Source organism: Rutilus rutilus (assembly GCF_951802725.1).
Source record: "Rutilus rutilus genome assembly, chromosome: 22".
NCBI lineage: Eukaryota > Metazoa > Chordata > Actinopteri > Cypriniformes > Leuciscidae > Rutilus > Rutilus rutilus.
The window spans coordinates 22,165,044-22,187,153 of record NC_140227.1 but is presented as its reverse complement, the minus strand read 5'-3'; the positions used below and the strand labels follow the sequence as shown (position 1 = coordinate 22,187,153).

The 22,110-nt window shown below is 38.0% G+C and overlaps 1 protein-coding gene across 2 annotated transcripts; it reads left to right on the top strand.

The window, feature by feature from the left end:
- Positions 1 to 314: 314 nt before the first annotated feature.
- Positions 315 to 20,791, top strand: LOC311281967 (constitutive coactivator of PPAR-gamma-like protein 1 homolog). Of its 2 annotated transcripts, none has more exons than XM_084395397.1 (17): positions 315 to 1,115; positions 2,476 to 2,722; positions 4,263 to 4,345; positions 5,516 to 5,644; positions 6,084 to 6,174; positions 7,476 to 7,540; positions 7,631 to 7,881; positions 9,321 to 9,405; positions 10,077 to 10,298; positions 10,386 to 10,557; positions 11,919 to 12,168; positions 12,338 to 12,452; positions 13,581 to 13,790; positions 15,861 to 16,053; positions 17,309 to 17,447; positions 18,150 to 18,246; positions 18,880 to 20,791. In XM_084395397.1, exons 1-17 carry the CDS (start codon positions 642 to 644, stop codon positions 19,183 to 19,185), a joined length of 3,129 nt encoding a protein of 1,042 aa, XP_084251523.1. In that variant the 5' UTR covers positions 315 to 641; the 3' UTR covers positions 19,186 to 20,791. The 2 variants fall into 2 exon arrangements, with proteins under 2 accessions (XP_084251523.1, XP_084251522.1); XM_084395396.1 differs by having other exon boundaries at positions 17,306 to 17,447.
- Positions 20,792 to 22,110: the final 1,319 nt, after the last annotated feature.

Sequence of the window (22,110 nt, the reverse complement as noted above, 5' to 3'; positions counted from 1 at the left end):
CCATAGAGCCTTATAGAAGTCAATAGCAAATTACATTAGTGTAATTTGTGTATTAGCATATTAATAGTGTTCGTACTTCGTACCCTATATAGTAGATAGGCTACACGTTATTTATTCCTACTATTTACATAGTAGGAATAGTTATTGCTAAAATGGTGAACTTTAAAGAAAATTATATATTTGTAATCGGCTACGGTTAGCCATTATGAGACGTTTTATATTAGCAAGAGTATCATAACATGCAACAGTTCTCCTCCACGAGAACCGCGCCCACTGAACTCCAGACTCCTCCTCCGGTGTGACTGACTGTACGTGCCCTGCGTCGCTCCTCTCCTGTCTTTCCTACTCACCAGATACATCCAGACCGCAGACATGGCTCCATAAGGGTGCACATGGCGGCAAGCAGCCATGAACCAAAAAACAACTCACCAAAAACTACAGATGCATCTCCGATTTGATTGATTTTCGATTGATCAACTATCACATCCGCCGCAATATTCTTCAATCCGGTTTTCAGCATTCGGGAGAGGCTGCTTGCTTGCTTGCAACTCTCTCTCGCTCTGTCTCCATTTCCTCCAGATAATTTTACGTTCTTACTTAACCCGAAATAACAGTAGATATCATATTATAAAACTACAGTCATGGGTGTGCAGGGTTTCCAGGAATACATTGAGAAGCATTGCCCCAATGCCGTGGTGCCAGTGGAGCTCCAGAAGCTCGCCCGGGGTAGTCTGGTCGGCGGCGGCCGGCAGAGACCCCCTCAAACTCCGCTCCGGCTGCTGGTTGACGCCGAGAACTGCCTGCACCGGCTCTACGGCGGCTTCTACACCGACTGGGTGAGCGGAGGCCAGTGGAACCACATGCTTGGGTACCTCGCAGCCCTCGCCAAAGCCTGTTTCAACGGCAACATCGAGCTGCTAGTGTGCTTCAATGGCGCCCTGGAGAAAGGCCGTCTCCACGAGTGGGTCAAGCGACAGGTGAACGAGAGGCAGACCGCCCAGCAGATCGTCAGCCATATCCAGAACAAGGGAACCCCACCGCCCAAGGTCTGGTTCCTGCCCCCGGTGTGCATGGCCCACTGCATCCGCCTGGCGCTCCTCAGGTTCCACATCGGGGTGAGTAGCGGCAGATGCTCGGGGTGTTTTTGACATTATGCTGCCATTAGCTTAGCAGAACCAGACCCAGATCAAGTGATCAAGCAAGTGCTCGTCTTACATGACAGTGGGTTGGCAGCTAGCAGGTGGCCTAGACTTATTTCGTGTTGTCGTGTATCCAGTTGAACGAAAACAGTAAAATATTGTTCGCTTGTCTTAGCTGATTTAAGCTGGTCTCAGAGTCAGGTTAAGCTGAAAAGTTTCCAAAACCAGTCAGTAGACCAAGGGGAGGTAATCAAACTAGACTGACAGTGAAACAGTGTAAGCCCTACCTTGGTTTACATGTTGCATTAATACACAAACATTTTAGAACCAAGATTTTCTGCTGCTTTAATTTTTCACCCTGCTTGAAGAGCTGAAAACTGCCCAAAACTTCTCTAAAACCAACCTACAAGGCAGCTTATCAGTTAAGGCTGGTTTTCAGCAAGGATCCAACTTGTTGGAACATAAATACACGGGTTTGGTGTGCAGGGTCTTGGACACAAATCTTGCAGGACTGGTGGTATCTGATCAGATCTCATTTCCACAGGCATTCAGTGAACACAGAGAAACCTCAGAATAGAAGAAAAACATGCATTTATGTATGAATGCAGAAATGAAGCGATGTTAGTAGTAGGTCGTGCTGGCAAAAGGAAGCGCCACCTCTTCTTTTCTGTGATTGGTTGTTGCGTCACACTTTTGTGACACAGAAATAGTAAGCACTGCTCTGTGATTGGCTGCACGCTCTCTTGCGTCACTTCTGCTGAGATTTAGCAGCAGTACAGGCTGTGACTAAGTTTATGGGCCCTGTTCTGAGAAGAGAGACATGACTTACTAGATTCTTGCCCATAAACACTTTTGTTTGCATTTAGTTCTTTTTTTAGGGTACTTTCAGCAAAAGTTTTTAAATGTATGTAGGCTAATATGGATTGTTAGCGTGGATAATTATACTACTGGGATTTTTATCTACCGGTACTTATCTCCTGTACTCATAAACATTGGATCAATTCTGAAACGGAAATGTGGGCCAGGATGTGTGCAATATGATGGATCTAAAAATGTATTTGGTCACGAGTCATGCCTTGTTTTCCTGTCAAGTAAAGGCCACAGAACATCCTGTTGCTCAATGTATAGTTTTAAAATTCACATCACAGCCCAGAATCATCTCATCATTGATTCTTTCAAATAGTGCTAATCGATTAAAGCATTTGACAGAGAAGACCATTATGTGATGCAATTAGAAATAACATTTCCTAGACTAGAAATCTGTGAAACCCTGCAGTATAGTCAATTTGTTTTCGTTCTTCTAATGAGCCTTTCTGTAATTTGCTTCCTCACTCAGGTTGTCCAGACCATCGAGGATCATCACCAGGAAGTGATTGCCTTATTTAGAGAAAATGGGTTCCATGGCCTGGTTGCCTATGATTCTGATTACGCCCTGTGCAACATCCCGTACTACTTCAGTGCCCATGCTCTCAAACTCAGCCGCAACGGCAAAAGCCTCACCACCAGCCAATACCTGATGCACGAAGTTGCCAAGCAACTTAATCTCAATCCAAATCGTTTTGTCATTTTCGCTTCACTTTTAGGTAGGTTTGTAGGATTGCCAAGCAAGTTTCACTACAACATGACGCCAACACTAACCCTACTGCATGTTCTTAGTCTTATTGTGAATGTTTTTCCAAAGACAAAATGGTTTGTCTTTATGATATTGATTCCATCTAATCTAATCAAGTCCTGCATTACCTTTTGTACAAAGTTTGGGGTCTGTAGTTTCTTTTTTTTAAGTACCCCTATTATGCTTTTTTGAGTATAAACTTTCATGCAGTGTGTAAAGTAGCTGTTTGCTGGATGTAAAAGGTCTGCAAAGTCTTAAAGATCAAATTGCACAAATAAAGTTGTTGCCTCCTAAAAGAAAGAATCGATTCTGAACTGCCGACATGAACCGTCAGCAATTCCGGCCTCACTTCCTGTTACTTACATACTTAACAATGTAACAAATTTGCGCAATGCCAGCTTATGGTCTTCATTGGCTGGCCTCGAACAAACTCTACTTTGACCCGACTTCAAACACTGTAGTTGTAGCCGAGGCCTGGAAGAGTTTGGTTCTTCTGTTTTCAGCTCTACAAATCCACTTTGCATGCAATTAAAAAGGATGAGGACTCACTCGAATTGATACGGAAAAAACTGACGCCATAGTTACAGTCTATAACACTTTCACACTGTGCAAACAAGGAAAATCCAGAGCTGAAATTAAGATATGGTAAGAGACCTTATTCACAGCAGCGCCATCTTTGATTTGAAACTGGAATAATAGCGAGGCTGAGAGGAATAGACATGCATCTCTTCAGTGGGTTGTACTACTCTTTAATGAGTCTTTGGATTGTTCTGCTGATGAAACACTGCAAAAATATGCTTCCAAGAAAATTCAGTTGACAAAAAAACTAAATAATAAAAAAAAAAACGTATAATAAAAAATAAGTGATCTGGGATTTTTTTTTTACAGTGGATGCCATTGAATACACGGTAAGTCTATCCCTCACTTTCAAACCTGTCATGGCGCTGCTCTGAATAAGTTCTATAGGCGTTTTATTTCCCATACACATGCTGTAAGTGGTAGGCCAACAACAATAGACCAATCAGAGAAGAGTAAGCTCTTAGAGAGGAGGGGTTTAGAGAGACCGAATCTTCGAATGATTCGTTTTCACACTCTGAGAAATTAGGTAATGTATATAATGAGAAGATTAAAGTGTTTTTTTGTGCGGATTTTTACGTTGAATGCATGTAAACCTATTGTAGGAGACCTCCAAAACAAAATTAGGGATCTTTAAAATGACATAATAGGGGCACTTTAAAAAAAAAAAGTTTTATTCAGCAACGGTGCATTAAATTGATTAAAAGTGACAGTAAATACATAATTGCAAAAGATTACTGTTTTAAATAAATGCTGTTTTTTTTCCCATTTTTTAGCTTTAAAAAGTAAAAATAATTGCTCAAATGTTATCAGTTTTGTCACAAATCATTCAATTTCATGGCTGAAAAATGTTTTACAGCTGCAATAAAAAAAAGTGTAAAAAGTTAGTACTTCTGCGATACATGATCATCTAAAACGTGATGCTGTTTTTGAAGGTAATCACATACTGCCTGATGAAGACTTGGCTGCCTTTCACTGGAGTTTACTTGGTCCTGAGCACCCTTTGGCATCCTTGAAGGTAAAGCCACTTATTACATTTTTATTTTATTGATTTTGTCTTGGTCTGCATATATTCACTTATCATTTAGCTGTGTTCATTAATACTTAGCACGTAAAGGCCAAATAGCTAACATTTTTAGCAAACATGCATTCAGTCTGGCTCCATTCTGGTATGCTCGTTGAATATCCTGTTTTACACTCAAATACGTTATGTAATAGAAGTAAATGTGTTGTGTTTAACAATTTAAACACTTCAGGTTTTTCTATATTGACGAGTAAATGTTTAGCCCCTGGTTACACAGACAAGGCTCAAGCCTAGTCCCAGACTAAAATGCATGTTTGAGCTGTTTTAACTGAAAGTAACTTGCACTGACACATCTTAAAATATATCAATGCCATTGTTTTGTCTCTAGATGCACACCAGTAATGTTTTTTTTCCCCAATGCACATTTCTAAAAGCTACTTAAATGTCCTAATTGAACTATACCTAAGCCTGGCTTAATCTAAACCCTGTCTGTGAAACCAGGCCTAAATGTTGCAAAAAAATAAGACTTCAGTTCTCATTAGATTTCCTCAGTTACAAGCCACTGCGATCAGTTTCCTTGACAACGAGATTGATATGAAGTCTGGAAAATAACTTATCAGGACCATGCAAAATCACTTCAGCATTGTCCTCAACGTGTACTCTTTTGGTTTAAATACTCAGTCTTTGAATCTCGCCCAAGCAAATCAACTACTGCGACTAGAAAGGAAAGAGTTAAGCTGAGGAATGGCTCCATGCGTAACCTTCTGTTATCTTCTCTTTTCAACTTGCTACTGTTGCTTGACAGATGGCTTTATTGATTCGCTGTGAGCTAGAATAGAGTGGGCTTTACTCGATTTTTAACACCTGACTTGGAGATCCACGCGTGCTTAGTCACTTTTTGTCGCTATCATTCTTGACTTATGTTTGTGTCTATCTATATTTAGTAATTACTTGGTGGTTATTGTAAAAAAATAGGCATTTCTTTTATTTATTTTGAGCAGTTTATGATTTCCATTGCCAATTAAGCTTGATTAACCTAATATCTCTGTGTTTGTACACGTATCAGATTGTACCCAGTCAGATATGTACTCCTATGATGCCCATCACATTTTAAGCAGAAGGAGCTTTTGCTGGGGGTGTGATGGGTTGTTTTCTCTGACCCAGGTCCGCGCGCACCAACTCGTTCTTCCTCCATGTGATGTCGTCATAAGAGCCGTGGCAGACTATGTCCGCAACCTACAGGATGTCCATGATCTGGACACAATCACTAAAGACATATTCAAGCACTCTCAGGTAAGCTAAGGCATCATTGTAGCACCTTTTAAAAGGATAGTTCACCCAAAAATGAAAATGATGTAGGGCTGCAGAATTGATTAGAATAAAGGCAACTCTACAATCAAGCTTTAAAAACACATTTTTTTATCAGAAAATTCACAGTTATATTTTCCCCCAAATCACGCAGCCCTACCTTCATGTTGTTGTCATGACTTTCTTACACAGAACACAAAAGAATACATTTGAAGAACGTTTTGGCTATTTTTGTCCATGCAATGAAAGTCAATGGGGTCCAAAACAACAAATTGTTTATTTTTTTCAAAATATCATTTGTGTGCCACAGAATAAAGTTAACCAGGATGAGAACAACATGGGGGAAAGTAAACGATTAAATGTTATGCCTTTAATACAAATAATTATTGACCGTGTGTGTTAATTCTGTGGTTTTGCATTCTAGTCCAGAACCGATGACAAAGTTGTCCGTTTCAAAAAAGCAGTGGAGTATTACGCCAACGCCAGCAAGCCCCCTTACTTCCCTCCCTATTTAGGTAAGATTATCTATATTTTTGATCTCCATCTTCCATTGAACGTCATTTGTTCCTGTTGGTTCGTGCTTGTTAAATTCTTGGAGCAGCACATGTCTACTAATGCTTGCTTGGTGTTATGTTTTCCTGTCTGTGTTTGAGGCCAGGTTTTAGAGGCACGCTCTGTGTCTTTCTTAACCACCTCTCTCGGTCTCAGCCCTCACAGTAATGTGAGAAATTTTCCCACTTGCCTCGGACCTTGTGTGCACTTGGAATGGCTGCTGTGCCCTGTGCATACAAATAGGCTTCTTTAGAAAGGACTCTTGCACAGAGAGCTGCTAGTCTGGAGAAACTCTCCTCCGCTCGCCTGAAAACTTTCAACAGCTCCATTGAAACGGTGTCAATTGAATAGTTATGAGATGAGAGGAGAATTCGATTCGACATCTTCCAATTAGTTAGAGCATGTTTGACAAATTAGAGGGATTGTCTTGTAGAATTATAATACAGTCTTTTCCGAATTCAGACAGGTCAACTTTTTGCATGATTTTTAATGTTCTGATGCTGTCAGAAAGCTTATTTCTGCCATGGAATAAAAAAAAAAAGGTAATTGTGGCTTTTACCTCGCATTTCTGACTTTTCCCCCCCATCAATAGAGATTATACCCATAGAGAGTTTTATCTCACTGTTCAGACTGGTTTTTGTTTTGTTTATTTTTTTGAAATTTCAAAGGAAAAAAATCTGAATTGCAAGATGTAAACTCGCAATTATAGGTTTATAACTTTCAATTGCAAGATGTTAATTAGGAATTCAAGTCATAATTGTATGATAAAAAGTCGCAGTTACCCGTTTATATCTTACAGATTATATCGTACAATTTGGATTCTGAATTTTAAGAGATAAACTCAGGGAAATAAGTCTGAATTGCAAGTTTTAAACTCTACAATTCTGAGGTAAAATATCGATTTGCAATTATGAGTTTATAACTTGACTAAAAATGTCAGAATTGTGTGTTGCAATTACCAAAAGTTGCAATTACCTTTTTTTCCCTGGTGGAAACTAGCTTGCATAGAATGGTATGGGCAGGACTGCAAGAGCTGTATTTCATAAACCTCAATACATCTCTGTGCCTACACACGTTTTGAATGCATCAAGGTCAGTTTCTAGGGTGGGTGGATGTGCGGTTTAACAAGAATCTCAGTAAGGGATTTTTTGTCTTTTCTCAGTATGGCTGTTTTTCTTTCCAAGTTCCTCTACATTTTTTCCCCCCTGTTTTTGCACCAGAGATTGAACCAGATTTATTTTTTGTTACACTTGTATGCCTGCAGTCAGACCAAATCAGATGGGAGTGCCAGCAGCACCGCAGATGCTTAACATTCCAGGCAAACCTGGGGTGAGTACCATTTCACCATTATGGTCCATCCTGAATGACTCGCACTCACTCATCACACTGACAAATACATGTTTTCGTTCATTCCCCTAGGTCCAGCATGGCTATTCCGGCCCTCCGTTGGCCGAGCCTGTCCATGAGGCGGACCTGTCGGGTAAAGGGCTCATAGAACAGAACAGCTACAGCAACAGCAACATTCCTAGTGACGGGAAGGAGCACACGCCGCTCTACGAGAGGTTGTCCCCCATTAACCCTGCTCACAACCACACAGACCCGGCCTTCTTCACCATGTCGTCCACATCCTCGTCCTCAGAAAACGAGGAAAACACAGGCTCCACTGCCAAGTGAGTAACTGAGAACAAGGGAATGTATGTGGGAAATGTGTCTTTTCAAAAGACAGTTTTGTGGGAGTTACTGTTTTGATGCTTACTACTATTATTTCTGCTACGGAAACTGTATCAGCTGAATTTTTATTTTATTTTATGGTTTATTATTTATTTGTATACACTGTTGATATTGGATATTTCACCAGTAAAAGGACAAAAGTATGTTAATTTCCCCCCGTTTTAAAAAAAAAAGAATTCTCACTTAAATGTAAGCCTTTTAACAACACCTAACTTAAAGGATTAGTTCACCCCAAAATGAAAATTTCCTAATAATTTACTCACCCCAATGCCATCAAGATATCCATGTCTTTCTTTCCTCAGTGGGAGAGAAATTATGTTTTTTGAGGAAAACATTTCTGGATTTTTCCTCTAACAATGGACTTCATTGGTTGCCATCATTTTTAAGTCCAAATCAATGCAGTTTCAAAAGTATTTGAAGTGTTTAAACCGCCTGTACGCGATCACAGCTGAAGAAGAGGTTGTTATCTAACGAAACGATAGGTCATTTAAAAAAAATATATATATAATTTATAGACTTTTTACCTTCAATAGTTCGGATTGAGCTGATCAACAAACGGACAGGGAACTACGTTATCACGTTGAAAGGTCACGCCGGCGCCGGCATGAGGATAGTTCAAATAGTATTGTTTGCTATTATATATATATAGTAATAGTATTCAGTGAATATGAATAGTATATGAATAACATTCTGATGAATATGAATAGTAGTTCAAATAGTATTGCCGGTGCCGGCGTGACCTTTCAACGTGATGACGTAGTTCCCTGTCCGTTTGTTGATCAGCTCAATCCGAACTATTGAAGGTAAAAAGTCTATTATAATTTTTTTTTTTAAATGACCTATCGTTTCGTTAGATAACAACCTCTTCTTCAGCTGTGATCGCGTACAACCCGTTTAAACACTTCAAAGACTTTTGAAACTGCATTGATTTGGACTTAAAAACGATGGTAACCAATGAAGTCCATTGTTAGAGGAAAAATCCAGAAATGTTTTCCTCAAAAAACATAATTTCTCTCCCACTGAGAAAAGAAAAAAAAGGATATCTTGGATGGCATTGGGGTGAGTAAATTATTAGGAAATTTTCATTTTGGGGTGAACTAATCCTTTAACAACACAGATAAATGTTATCTTTAGTAAATTACAAAATGAATGTCAAATTTTTGTACCATACACTATAATGTTGTGATGCCTAAATTCACTTGTAGTATTAAAACTATTGATTCAAATGTTTAGTGATATTTGTTTTTTTTACAAATTTGTTTAGACAAAATAATGTAGAATTTTAATATTGGGCATTAATTTGTTAGCAGGCATATATATCAGCTTATTGGTACCCGATGGAATTAATATTGTTGCATCCTTTCATTCTCAAATGTAGCCATGTAAGTGACCATAAGGGATGGGACAAACAGAGAAACCAAATGGACAATATCCCAGAAGGAGACCATGGGGACCAAAATAAAGTAGGTCTACTTTTTAGCTTTATATATCAAAATATTAGCCTGGAAATCCAGACCTAAATCTAAAAGATTAATGGTCTGGCGTCGACTAATGAAAATCGGCCAGCTCGAGGGGCGGCACCAAGCATGCATTTGAAAATCTCACTGCACGCAATTGGATAACACTACGACCAATCACAACAATAAACCCCATACGCTTAGCTACCAGCAGAGCTAACTGGTAGATTAGACTCTTACCGTATCCGGTCGGCAAAACAGCAAAAACGTCCTTCTTGCAAAGGAACGATTCGAGCTCTGTTCTTGTTTTAGATAAAAAGCCAAGTCTAACTCGTTCATTGTAGCGGCCAAAGCCGTTTCAAACAACTGGTATTCATCCATAGCCATCTTGCAATGTTTACTAATGACTTCGACGTCACAGCGCTGTCGTCATCTGTTTAGCTCGCCTCTGGCCCGCCTATATCAGATAACCCGATGTGATTGGTGCAGCTCAGATCGAGGGGCATATTTAATGAGCATCATTACTCAACACCAGAGTAACTCGCTGAGCAAATTCAACTTGTGCTCTCGCGAGAACTCTGGATTACCAGGGTATCAAGATATGATATCCTTGTTTAAAGATATTGATGCAATAATTTTATATCCATTTAGTGAATTCTTTGATTTTTCTCTTTCAGTCTGATCCATCTGTGACCTCCCCTGTAAACCAAGGCCTGGTGGTCAGAGGTCACGTAGGGGTCAATGCCCAGATTCCATCCCTCCTCTCGATGCCAACAAGAAATCACATGGATATTACTACTCCCCCTTTACCAATAGTGGCACCAGAGGTGCTACGAGTCGCCGAGCACAGACACAAAAAGGGCCTCATGTACCCGTACATCTACCATGTTCTTACCAAGGTCAACCTTTAGTTAATAGCATCTCAGCTGTAACTATTCCTTATTAAACTGTTATGATTGACGGTGTTTGATGGTTGTTTTTTGCAGGGTGAGCTAAAGTTATCTGTCACCATTGAGGATGAAGCTAACAAAGACCTGCCCTCTGCGGTGCAGCTGTACCGGCCAATCCGTCAATATGTTTACGGGGTGCTCTTCAGCCTGGCCGAGGCCAAAAAGAAGGCAGAGAGACTCGCCATGAGGAGAAATCGCCTCCCGGATTGTGAGTGCCAGAACTAAACATCTCATTTGCAACAGTCTGGAAATAAGGAAAAAGTTATCTGTGGTTCCAGAGTATTTAAAAGAAAAATCTAAATCTATGTAACAACACCAGTTTAAGTTTTTGAAGTACCATCAAAATTTTATAAGCTATTATCAATTTGGAAAATACAAATGACAGATTACGGAGAAAACTTTGTTCATGAATATTAATATTGTATTGGTAACATTATTACCCAACCTTTTTGGAACAAACAGTAATTGATGTAATTAATATTCATAAGCTAGACCTTTACCAATTTTTCCAAAAAAGCCAACATTTTGGAAATAATTCAAAATAAATCTATCATAACTTTTATCATCTTCCCTAATGGTATTATTTAGAAGTTCCATTAATAGATGTTTATAAAAAGGCAAAAATGTAGCATTTCAAACTAAAGGATTTTATATAGTTATTGGAATGTTGAAGTTAAAAATAAAGAAATTGACTTTTTGAATACTCAAACTTGGGATGAATTTGCATTAATTTATAAAGTCATAATATAGACGTTTCTAAATTTCTCAAATTATTATCTAAATCAGTTTATAATTCTGTTACTGTTGGTAAAATCTTATATGTTCCTGAATTGTTAATTGAATATTGAAAAATGTGTATTTGATCAGAGCGGTTGGTCCAACGTTCCAGTATTCAGACGTACTTGAAATTGTTAGTTCCCAACCCTACTGTTATTGCCTGAACTCTTAGAGGTCTGTTGATGGCTGATCTAATTACTCACAGAGTAGTGCACTTGAGTGTTGACATTAGCTTGTTATTCTTGGTCTCATGCAGGCAAATGATTTTTTTCAATAATTAGCATCATTCAAGAACTAACATTAGCTCTTTTAATGCTGACATCTTTTTTCCCTCAGTGGAAAATGGAATACAAGATGTGAAAATAGCACAGTAACACTCCATTATTCAAAAGTAAACATTCTATTCATTTATTCAATTAGAGAAAATCCTGTCAAGGCAGACCTACTAAGAGCTCTGGGATTAACAACGTATGTCTCCATAGAACTAGGGGAAAATAAATGGCTAAATTCTTAGTGAAAAAAACTGCATTACCCATGATTCACCAATAAGAGAATATTTCTTCCTAGATAGATAGATAGATAGATAGATAGATAGATATTTGAAGATATAATTTTATATCTTCAAATATTAAATTTGTTTGTTTACTCAATATTTTTAAATGTCTTTGCCAAGTTTTTTAAATGTTCGATTACACGCTATATATGTTGTCAAACATCATGTTAAGCTAATTAGTTCTTGATGTTTTGTCACATCTGCAGATAAAACAGTGTTTTTGTTTTGTGACATTGTAGATCCAACAGTGATAATAAAAGAATGGGCTGCTTACAAAGGCAAATCCCCACACACCCCTGAACTAGTGGAAGCACTTCCCTTTCGGGAGTGGACCTGTCCAAACCTGAAGAAACTCTGGCTGGGCAAGGCAGTGGAGGACAAGAACCGGAGGATGAGGGCTTTTTTGGCCTGCATGAGGTCGGACACTCCAGCTATGCTGAACCCTGCCAATGTCCCCACACCACTCATGGTGCTCTGTTGCGTACTACGGTAAGCATCTAAACACAGTTTCTATTTCTAAAGTTTTGGAACGACATAAAAAACATGGTAGTTAAATGCTTTCCCACAGATTACAAATGGCTTAAACCATTGCAGTAAGGGCCTTCAGTATCAGCTCTTGTTTATTTGTAATATTTCACTCCTTTGTGTTTTAATTCAGGTTTATGTTACAATGGCCAGGAGTAAGAATTTTGCGTCGTAACGAACTTGACGCTTTCCTAGCTCAAGCACTTTCTCCTAAACTTTATGAGCCTGACCAGCTGCAGGACCTGAAGGTGATTTTATGTGGAGAATGTTGCACGAGGAGCGTCCAGAGAATACCCATAAACCCACATTAAAAGGCCTGTTCACATCAAGGCATATGCAACAGAACGACATGAAAGAAAAACATTCACACAAATTATTCGCACGGCGCCTAATGACAAATATGTTATCTCTAAAAGAAAAACTTTTGTCATACAAACGTGAGAAGCAAAAGTTTAAATATCCGCAGATAATTGTTGGTATGCAAAGCTATTTGTGCTGAGTATGAGAACACATTTGGATTTCGTAAAAAAAAAAAGTGTACTTGAATGAATTGTTTGGCATCCAAAAAAGCCCACAAAACTTTTCATCATTATGATGATGACTTTTTATGATTTGTTTTAAGTATGGATATACCTGAACACATTTTTTGGCATCTGAACTAAGTGTTTTAGTGTTAAATACTCTGTGAAGGAGTTCATGGATAAATGAATACATTTGTTTTGTGTATGTGTTTCACATTTATATTTGGTTTGAACCGGCTCCGTTTTATTCAGTTTAATTAATAATCTGATATGTTTACATGTTAATGTATTTCAAGCAAATAGCCAGTTGCGTTTCAAAAAGTGAGGTTTTAAGTATTTTTCTGGACACTTCTTATTTTGTAAGAACGCTTGCCAGGCTGGTTGGCCTTGATGCTTTTGTGAAAGCATGTTTTCATCTGATAGTCGGTTTTGCGAGAAAAGACATGGCATTTGAGCAACTTGAGTGCTAGGAATGTGGTCTTTTTGTGTAGATGGTTTACTTGCCTGGCTGAGCTGCTTTTTTCCCCTGCTCATTTCAGTCTGTTGCTGTGAGCTCATAAAAACACGTGAACCATCCACACCTGCTGTGCTGTGTCGTGTTTGTCCATGTCTGTCAGCTCTGTTGATCTATGCGCGCTTTTTGCTTCGCTGCTGCCTTTGCTGGTTGCTCTCGCTGGCTGTTCGTGAATTGGGTTGTGCATTAGTCTACATGTATGGATAGACTATGATTTGTTCATGCTTGCTTTGTGCTTTTGGCTGAGGGAGGAGGGGGTTGTAATCTGCTGGGTGGTTTAGCATGTTGCTTATTTAACCTTAAGAGCTTTGTTTAACTGTCACTGCATCTGTCGCCTCCAGATTGATAACCTGGATCCACGCGGCGTTCAGGTGGCTGCTCTTTTTATGAGTGGAGTGGATATGGCGCTGTTTGCCAATGACGTGTGCGGGCAGCCCATTCCCTGGGAACACTGCTGTCCATGGATGTACTTTGACGGCAAGCTGCTACAGAGTAAACTCATCCGGGCCAACAGAGACAAGGCCCCTCTCATTGACCTCTGCGACGGTCAGGTATAATTGGCATGGCCATTGCAACACTGTTTTTTTTCCATGCATAAAAGTTTAAAGGGGTCATATAATGGTACATGCACTTTTACAAGTTGATTGTACTGAAATGTGTGTTGGCAGTGCCTGTACACAACCATCATAAAATGCTAAAAATCCATCCAGTGTGTCCAATCCGATCTTCTTATATGTTTTCCCCCATCTCAAATCAAGCCGTTCAATTTTGTGACGTCACAAAATCGACGCCCCTCCCACGATTGTTGATTGGTAGCAGCGTTTCAACACAGACCCGCCCTCGCTCGTGAGCGAGCTGTCAATCATAGTCCGCGTGGACCGGCGCGGTCATTGTTGATACGCTGGAGCACTGTCTATGAGCAGAATGGCGTCTAAGCGATTGTGGTGTTCTGTTCTTGGGTGTAATAAGGAACACAGCAGTTATTTTGATGTTCCTAAATCCGAACCGCTGAAGACGCAGTGGCTGAGTTTGTTTTCGAAGGGAATATTCCCCACGATCAACGTCAATGCTTTCATGTTTGCGCGAATCATTTCACACACCAGACTGCTTTACAAATGAGGTCAATATAAAGCTGGTTTTGCTAAGAAGCTGCTCCTGAAAAAAGGATCGGTACCAACTATTCGTGTTCCTGCTGCACCTCCAGAAGAAGAAGTGAGTGTAACGTTTTATTAACCTTTATATTAATATTTATATTAATCTTTGCAAATCGCTTGCTGCACGCTTCACGATGAATGCGGCTGTTTACACTCAGGGTACATTACGGCATGTTTTCTATATATGACGTTCTCATTATAATTCATAATCACACGTTTATAATGAACAATGCGTTATGGTTATTGTGTTACAAACGGTGTACGCACAGAACAGAGGGGCGCGGTGAGCAAAGCTCATTATCATTTAAAGGCACATGCACTTAAACGGCGTGCTGAAAACAGCTGTTTTTGACCAGGTAAAATGAGTGTTTTCTGACAATACTACTGAGAATTTTTAATTAAAGTATATTACAAACTTTTAATTTAGACCCTAAAGAATCATATTAGCTTGTACAAAAATGGCATTATATGACCCCTTTAAGTCACATGATTTACAGACAGAACGACTTAACTGACCTTAAACTGACACACCAGATTACAGCAGAAAATATTGATGATAGAGCTGTGTGCTAGGGATGGACTGAAGAAATTAAACTAGCATTTTGTGATTCCATGTCAATAATTTGGGGTGTGTTTGTAGTTGATGCATTTTAGATTGGGGGGAAAAAAAAGCAAAAGTGATTTTAGAAAATAAAATAAAATTATTGTTCAGACATTTGAGGTCAGTAAGTCTTTTCTTTCTTTTATTCAGCAAGGGCACATTAAATTGATCTATTTCAAATTAACTTTCTATTCATCAAAGAATCCCGGAAATAAATCACACTTTAAAGTATATTGAAATGATCAATTATTTAATATTTTTACAATAGATCACAATATTCACAAAGATTTCACAATATTACAGTTAACTGTATTTATATGAAATCAATGCAGTCGTTATGAGCATAAGAGATTTCTTACAAAATCGTTTAAAAAATCTTTTGAATGGTAGTGTTATATACACTACCATTCAAAAGATTTTTTAAATGATTTTGTATCGCATTAATTGTATTAAATATTAAGACATCAACCAGAGGTGCTCACATATTCTATATTTGCAAACACTGAACCCAAACAAAACATATAATAATATATAAATTATATCACAAATATACCTTTCTCTACTTTTAAATGTTTAACAAAGATGTTTTTGAGCTTGCAGTCTGTAGTGCACTTGAATTTATGATTCTGAAGCTCACTGTAATTCATTGTTTGCACAATATATACTGTAATATTGACTTAATTGTTAATCTTTAATCCACAGAATTGAAGGTGTAAACTGATGTACGGTTTAAGTAATCTTTTAATGTGAAATCTTATTTCACAATAAGTTTTTTCTATAATGTAAGGACGAAATTGTAAGTCTGCGATTGCAATCCAGAGTTATAGCCGATCTAAAATGTACATGTGTCCTCTTGTTGTCTCCAGACAGAGCTAGTTGCCAAGGTGGAGAAAATGCGTCAGAGTATCCTGGAGGGTCTGAACTTCTCTCGGCCACACCAGCCCATCGCATTCCCCCCTCCACCTCCACACGCAATGCCTTTCTACCACCACAACAACAGCTTCTACCCTCCACCACCTCCTCTGCCCCCACTGCAGGCTAGAGGCAGGGGCATGCCTGGTAAGAATGATTGCTAGACTGGTTGGTAGTACACATTCACAAACACCTTTTCATTAGTAATTGTTTTAGTAGCTTAGATGTGAAATGTTTGAACACAATAATGTTAGCATGCTAATACCATGTAAGTCATGTTTATTACTAGGTGGTAAAAGTGAGGAATGAATCAATGAAGGGCTTTTCACACTGCGCTTAACCCTGGTTTATCATCGTTTTAACCCCGGTGAACCCTTGTTCTTTAGAGAGCAGGATTTTTTTTTTCTATTTTGACCAAAAATAGGACGATATGAGCATTATGGAGCGCTAAACTCTGACATGTAATTTGTTTTCATACTCGCCCTCGGAAAGAAAGCCCACAAGTGAGACTCATGAGTAATAAGTTCCAGGAAATCCCTAATATGGACAAAGACATCCGGCAATAGCTGTAGCTGTATAAATCACAGATAGAGACATTTTGCCTGATTAAACATGATGAGAAATTTACGTATGATGGTTTATCTGTGTACTTCAAGCCATCTCTGGTATTTTCATAAGGATAAGGTATATTTATAATGCAATGCCAAATGACAGCCTTTCTCACTGCATATAATACTATAAAATAATTTTTTTCAATGATCACATGTTACAAAAGACAGTTACGGAAACGCATCGCATTGTATAAAAAGTAGTTTCAGCGTTTAATTGGAAAAATGCAGACGGAAAACGTGTCAATTGGAGTGAAGAACAGACCGTTTCACTCTTACCATTAATAGTCTAAAAAGAGTGGTTTTGTGAACTTGGTCAACCGATTCTTTGTAAAGATCTGACACCAAGCAAGTACTGTGCATCGCTGTCATAAACACAATTAGCTGAAAAAGCTAAACCAGTTTGATTTAATCATTTAAAGCTGCAGTCTGTAACATTTTGCGCTCTAGCGGTTAATAAACAGAACTGCATGCGTCTTGCGAAAGAACATTGTAGCCGGAGGTACTTCTCTCTGTTTACATCTACGACGAGTCACGCAGTTACTGGGCTACTCCGCAGTGGTACAACCCGAACTAGTCTAAAATAGTCAGAACATAAAAACTTATTATAGGTGTACCGTAGTGGTTCAGGATAAGATAAAAACGCGGTTTGGAAAATGGATTCATGATGTACTTGCTCATTATATAAATTGTGTACATTTTGAACACAAAAAAAGTTACAAACTGCAGCTTTAAGGATGCAGCTTCTTCAGAGTTATTAAAGTTACGTTGTTCATTTCATTCCTCTCAAGTAGGCCTTCAAGCCATCCCTTCACAGGGTGGTAAGCTTGAGATTGCAGGCACAGTGGTGGGTCAGTGGGCCGGTAGTCGGCGTGGAAGAGGAAGAGCCGCGTTTCCCATACAGGTGGTGTCAGTTGGTGGACCAACCAGAGGGTAAGCATGAAATATCCAGTCATTTTCCTTTAATAATGCTAGTTTATAAATACATTTAATGTTTGCATTTCTGTCTTCTTATTCCAGAAATACATTTATATTTACTTTTTACATTTATATTTACTTTTCTGGGCAGTACAGTTTATTTTGACTCGCTTACTTGCTGTTTGTATTTGTCTCTGTTGCAGAAATATCTTCGTTTAAATATTGTATACAGGGCCTGACATTAACACCCGCCAAATGCTGGTGGATTTCAGCAGTGGCGTGTAACAGTCACTCAGGTTGAATTTGATATATAATCTACATTTTTCAATTGAAGTTTTTAAAAAAGGCATCTGAAATAATAAACCAAGTTCTATGTAGTGTTGTCAAAAATATAGATCTTTCTAAACATTTCGACATTGAAATATCTGAAACGCTTCCAATACTCATTTTCCTCAGAGTATCAGTGTAATGGGTCCGTGCGTCAGGTCTTAAAGTGACAGCAGCCTAATATACATGCTGCCAAATTATGAGATAATATTAAAAATATCTATATGGGAGATTCTCCCCATGGTATTGATGTCAAAATTGTGGCCAGTGAAAATTCTGAGTGACTACTCAGACCCTAACCATAACTAGCCACAGTGGCCGGTGGGCAAAAGAAGTTAATGTCAAGCCCTGTATAATTCCCCTTTAAATGTATTTCCTTTCTTTGAACAGTCATCCAAGAGGTGTAATTTCTACTCCTGTTATAAGGACCTTTGGGCGAGGAACCAAATACTACAGTAGAGGGTTCAAGAGTCAGGGATCATACCAGGTGAATGTTATATTCATATTGTTTGAGTATATACACTGCTGTTCAAAAGTGTAGGATCAGTAAAAAATGTTTTTAAAGAATTTCTTTTATTCAGCAAGGATGCATTAAATTGATAGTGACAAAGACATTTTTAATGTTGCAAAAGATTTCTATTTCAAATAGATACTGTTCTTTTGAACTTTACTCATCAAATAATGCTGAGGAAAAAATGCATCACAAATAATTATAATTAACAAGAATAATAAAATGTTTCTTGAGAACCAAATCTGCATATTAGAATGATTTCTCATCATTCATGTGACACTGAAGACTGGAGTAATGATGCTGAAAATTCAGCTTTGACATCACAGGAATAAATTATATTCTAAAATGTATTAAAATAGAAAAAAGATATTTTACAATATTACTTTATTTTTGATAAAGCCTCGGTGAGCATAATTATGATGCCAATCAACCTCAAAATTCGAAATGGTAGTGTATTAATTCCAGGGGTCACATGTCCTGGGACATATCATTCAATCATTTAAATGTAGTGTGTGGTTATTCTTCAGAAATCAGTGATGGCGTCATTTTTATTCTTAATTTTTACACTGATTGGATTGATGGACATGGTGCAAAATTAATTTTTAACAGAGCAAGCCTGCATATGCTGCCTCAAACAATGAAGAGATAAAAGACAGAAAGAAGCCCAAGTTGGCGACCAAAACACCACATCTGTCCTCAGAAGATGCAGCGGAGAACGGCTTGGTGGAGGGTGAAGAGGCAGACCAGCTCAGTGGGAATGAAGGGGAAAGCAGGGCTCCAAACCAACCTGAAAGTGCCTTTAGCAACGAATCTAAAATGTGCAATACTAATCCACATTTAAATGCACTAAATGAAGACGGCGAGGGCTGCAGAGATGAAGTCCTGGGCGCCGCTGTCTTACAAGCAGAAGAGTAAACCTATTTTTATAGAGAGGGTGAAGGTTGATGGAAGGGTTAAGTGTCAAGGAATATCTGGAAGGATGGAAGGCCTACAGTCGGTGTACATTTTTTCCTCTCCGAAAGCGATAAATGAGGACTTACGAATTTTTGAAATCCCTCTTCGATGTCAGCGAGTTAAAGCCACAAGTAATGACGAGGATACCTCTCGGGAAAGCATAGATATACAAGTCAATAAATAGAGAATCTTACCAGTTTAATGATGAAAGACGGCGTTCTCCCTCGTCAATGATATTACACGTTTTAAAACTGGTTACATGAAATTATTTAACTTTCTCGATGAAATGCAGATACCGAAATACTAATTTTCATTTGCCAGTCTTTTAGTTTTTAGTAAGTTGAGATTCAAGTAACGTTACCATATATATATATATATATATTTGCCATTGTAATTGAGTTCGTATTGTCACAGTAAATGCTTTTTTTATTGTTTGAGAACCTAAAACTCACGATTTGAAAAAGAGAAAACCAAGAACGCGTTTCTCCCGTGTCATCACTGAGAGTTAACTCCTGTTTCAGATGTGCGGTTGTTTTGACATTGAGTGACTAGTATTACTACTGCATCTTAAGTTCTGATGATTTCAATATGTCATACATTAGCGGTTATAGGTAATATGTCAAGAAATGGTTCGAAAAATCTCACGAGTTGCAAATGAGCTCTTGGAAAAAAACACCAATGTCTCTTTCCGTGTCAGAAAATGCCATGCATCAGCGATCAACGATCAACGTGGTTTCTTGAATCAAACGTAGCACATTAGTACAACTGTCTCAGCTAAACTTTCTGCATGGCTCACGATAAAAAAAGAAAAAGAAAAAAAGGTGTGTAGTTCTAATGCATGTTGTCCTATTTCTTCCTTCATTACAAATACCGTGCCCATCTGCAAAATTTGAAAAGGCTGATAATCAGTAATAGTCCTATAAAAGGTGTTAACTGTTAGTCAGTAACTGATTTGCGCTAACATTAAGTTTATTATTTTTGTGATTTATTGACCTCTGTTGTATTTACTCCAACATTATCTAGCCACTTTAAATATTGTTAATCCTGGTGTACTCATCACTGTATACATTATTGTTCTCTGTTGCTGTTTTCCGCATTCATACTAGCATACCAATCTTTGGGAGAAAAAAAATGGCTTTGATCTAAAATTCTTCCCCCTTTTCTTAGCTCAGAACAAGTTATGCGAAACATTCGACCCTCCCATTTGAGAGTTTAGCCTAAGCAAGTACACTTGTAATCATTTTGATGTTTACTTTAGTGTTTTCAGAACTTCTAAACGTAGGCTACTTTAAAACGAGAATCATTACTTCTCCATCTAATCCTCCTGATGCTTTTCATTGCACATTAGTGATCAGAAATATGGTGTATTCCCCTCAGTCCCCTGTCGCAAGTCTAAGTAGGTTACCTTGATGTAAGTTGATCGGAGTTTCTCCCTAACTCATGGGTTGTAAAAGAATGAACTACTGTTGGGTTTGAGTGATTGTTGATGGATTGTGGTGTGATGTATTTGAAGGAAATTGAATGCAACTTACAATGCTTAATAAAAGTCTTTATTCTTTTAGAATAATTCTCTTTGTGTGTGCGCGTGTGTTTTCAAGAGTTGACGGCTCGTGATCTCAAGCCTTTTTTCATGATTTGACAGTGTTCTAGTCAAGCTTTGCAACAGCATGTGGATGTTTTCAGCCCCCTGCTGGAGAATAAACTGTCAAGTCATGTTCTTTAGTAACACACTTTAGTTTTTGCTGCATGAAAACAGCATTGTTCTATAAATTGAGAACGTTTTGTAGAACATGTCAATATTTTTCTAATATTGGTTTATAAATGATTGACCTATTTTTGCGTTCTAGGAGACAAACACTTATTTTAACTGTTAGTTTCATCTTCCTTTTTTTGTGGCTTTGACTTTATGGCACACCCAACAACCATAAAAAGATGTGACATTTAGAGCACTGATTGGTGGAAGTCTGAACACTACTGGTGGCTAATCTTTATCTCAGACCACCCTAGCGCCACCAAGAGGTCAAATGTGCACTTACATTTCAGGTTGCAACTGAACTGAGTGAACTGTGTGAACACAGCTGACTCAATTTGGCTATACTTTTAGCCAACTGAATGTATTTATAGGTTTTAAAATTTATCCTAGACCCATTCATCAGATCCTCCCTGAATTTTCCACAAAGCAATTTGGGACAGCACTTATTATAGTCACTGGTCTGTTTTGTTTTGTTTTAGATTTATTGGGTAATGCAAAGTAGAATGACACCAATTTTGGTGGTCAGTCATATTGCCAGTCTGCCAAATAGATTTTTTTTTTTTATTATGTATTTTACCAACACTTTGTGTTTAGACGAAACGTGCATCATTGTGACCATGCTCTGAGTGTACCTGAGCAAAATGTTTAAATATTCTTATGACATTTGATTAATTTGCCATGAGTCTCTTTGGATCCCTTCGTTGGCCATATGGCCTGGTGGATATTTTTATGTACTTTAATTCTTTTTTTAAACATCGCCAGTATAAAGCAGAAATTTTAAATATTCCAAATGATTTGCTTGTAGCACACTGATAATTACATAGTGAGTGAACAGGATATATCTCAGCTATATCTTTGTAATGTTTGGCTATATTTATAATGTGTGTATGTGTATATATTTATATATGAGAAAATAGGCCTATATACATACTGTATATATGATGTGTATTAAGTAGGCTATGTAAATATAAAATGTGTATGTATTTTATATTTACATAAAAGTAAATTATTTTAAGTAAATTATGATAATATATATTTTATACATATGATCATAATTTACTTTAATTTACTTGTCTCACTTTAGCTTATATTAAAAAAAATCTCTATAAAAAATGCATTATTTATATATATAT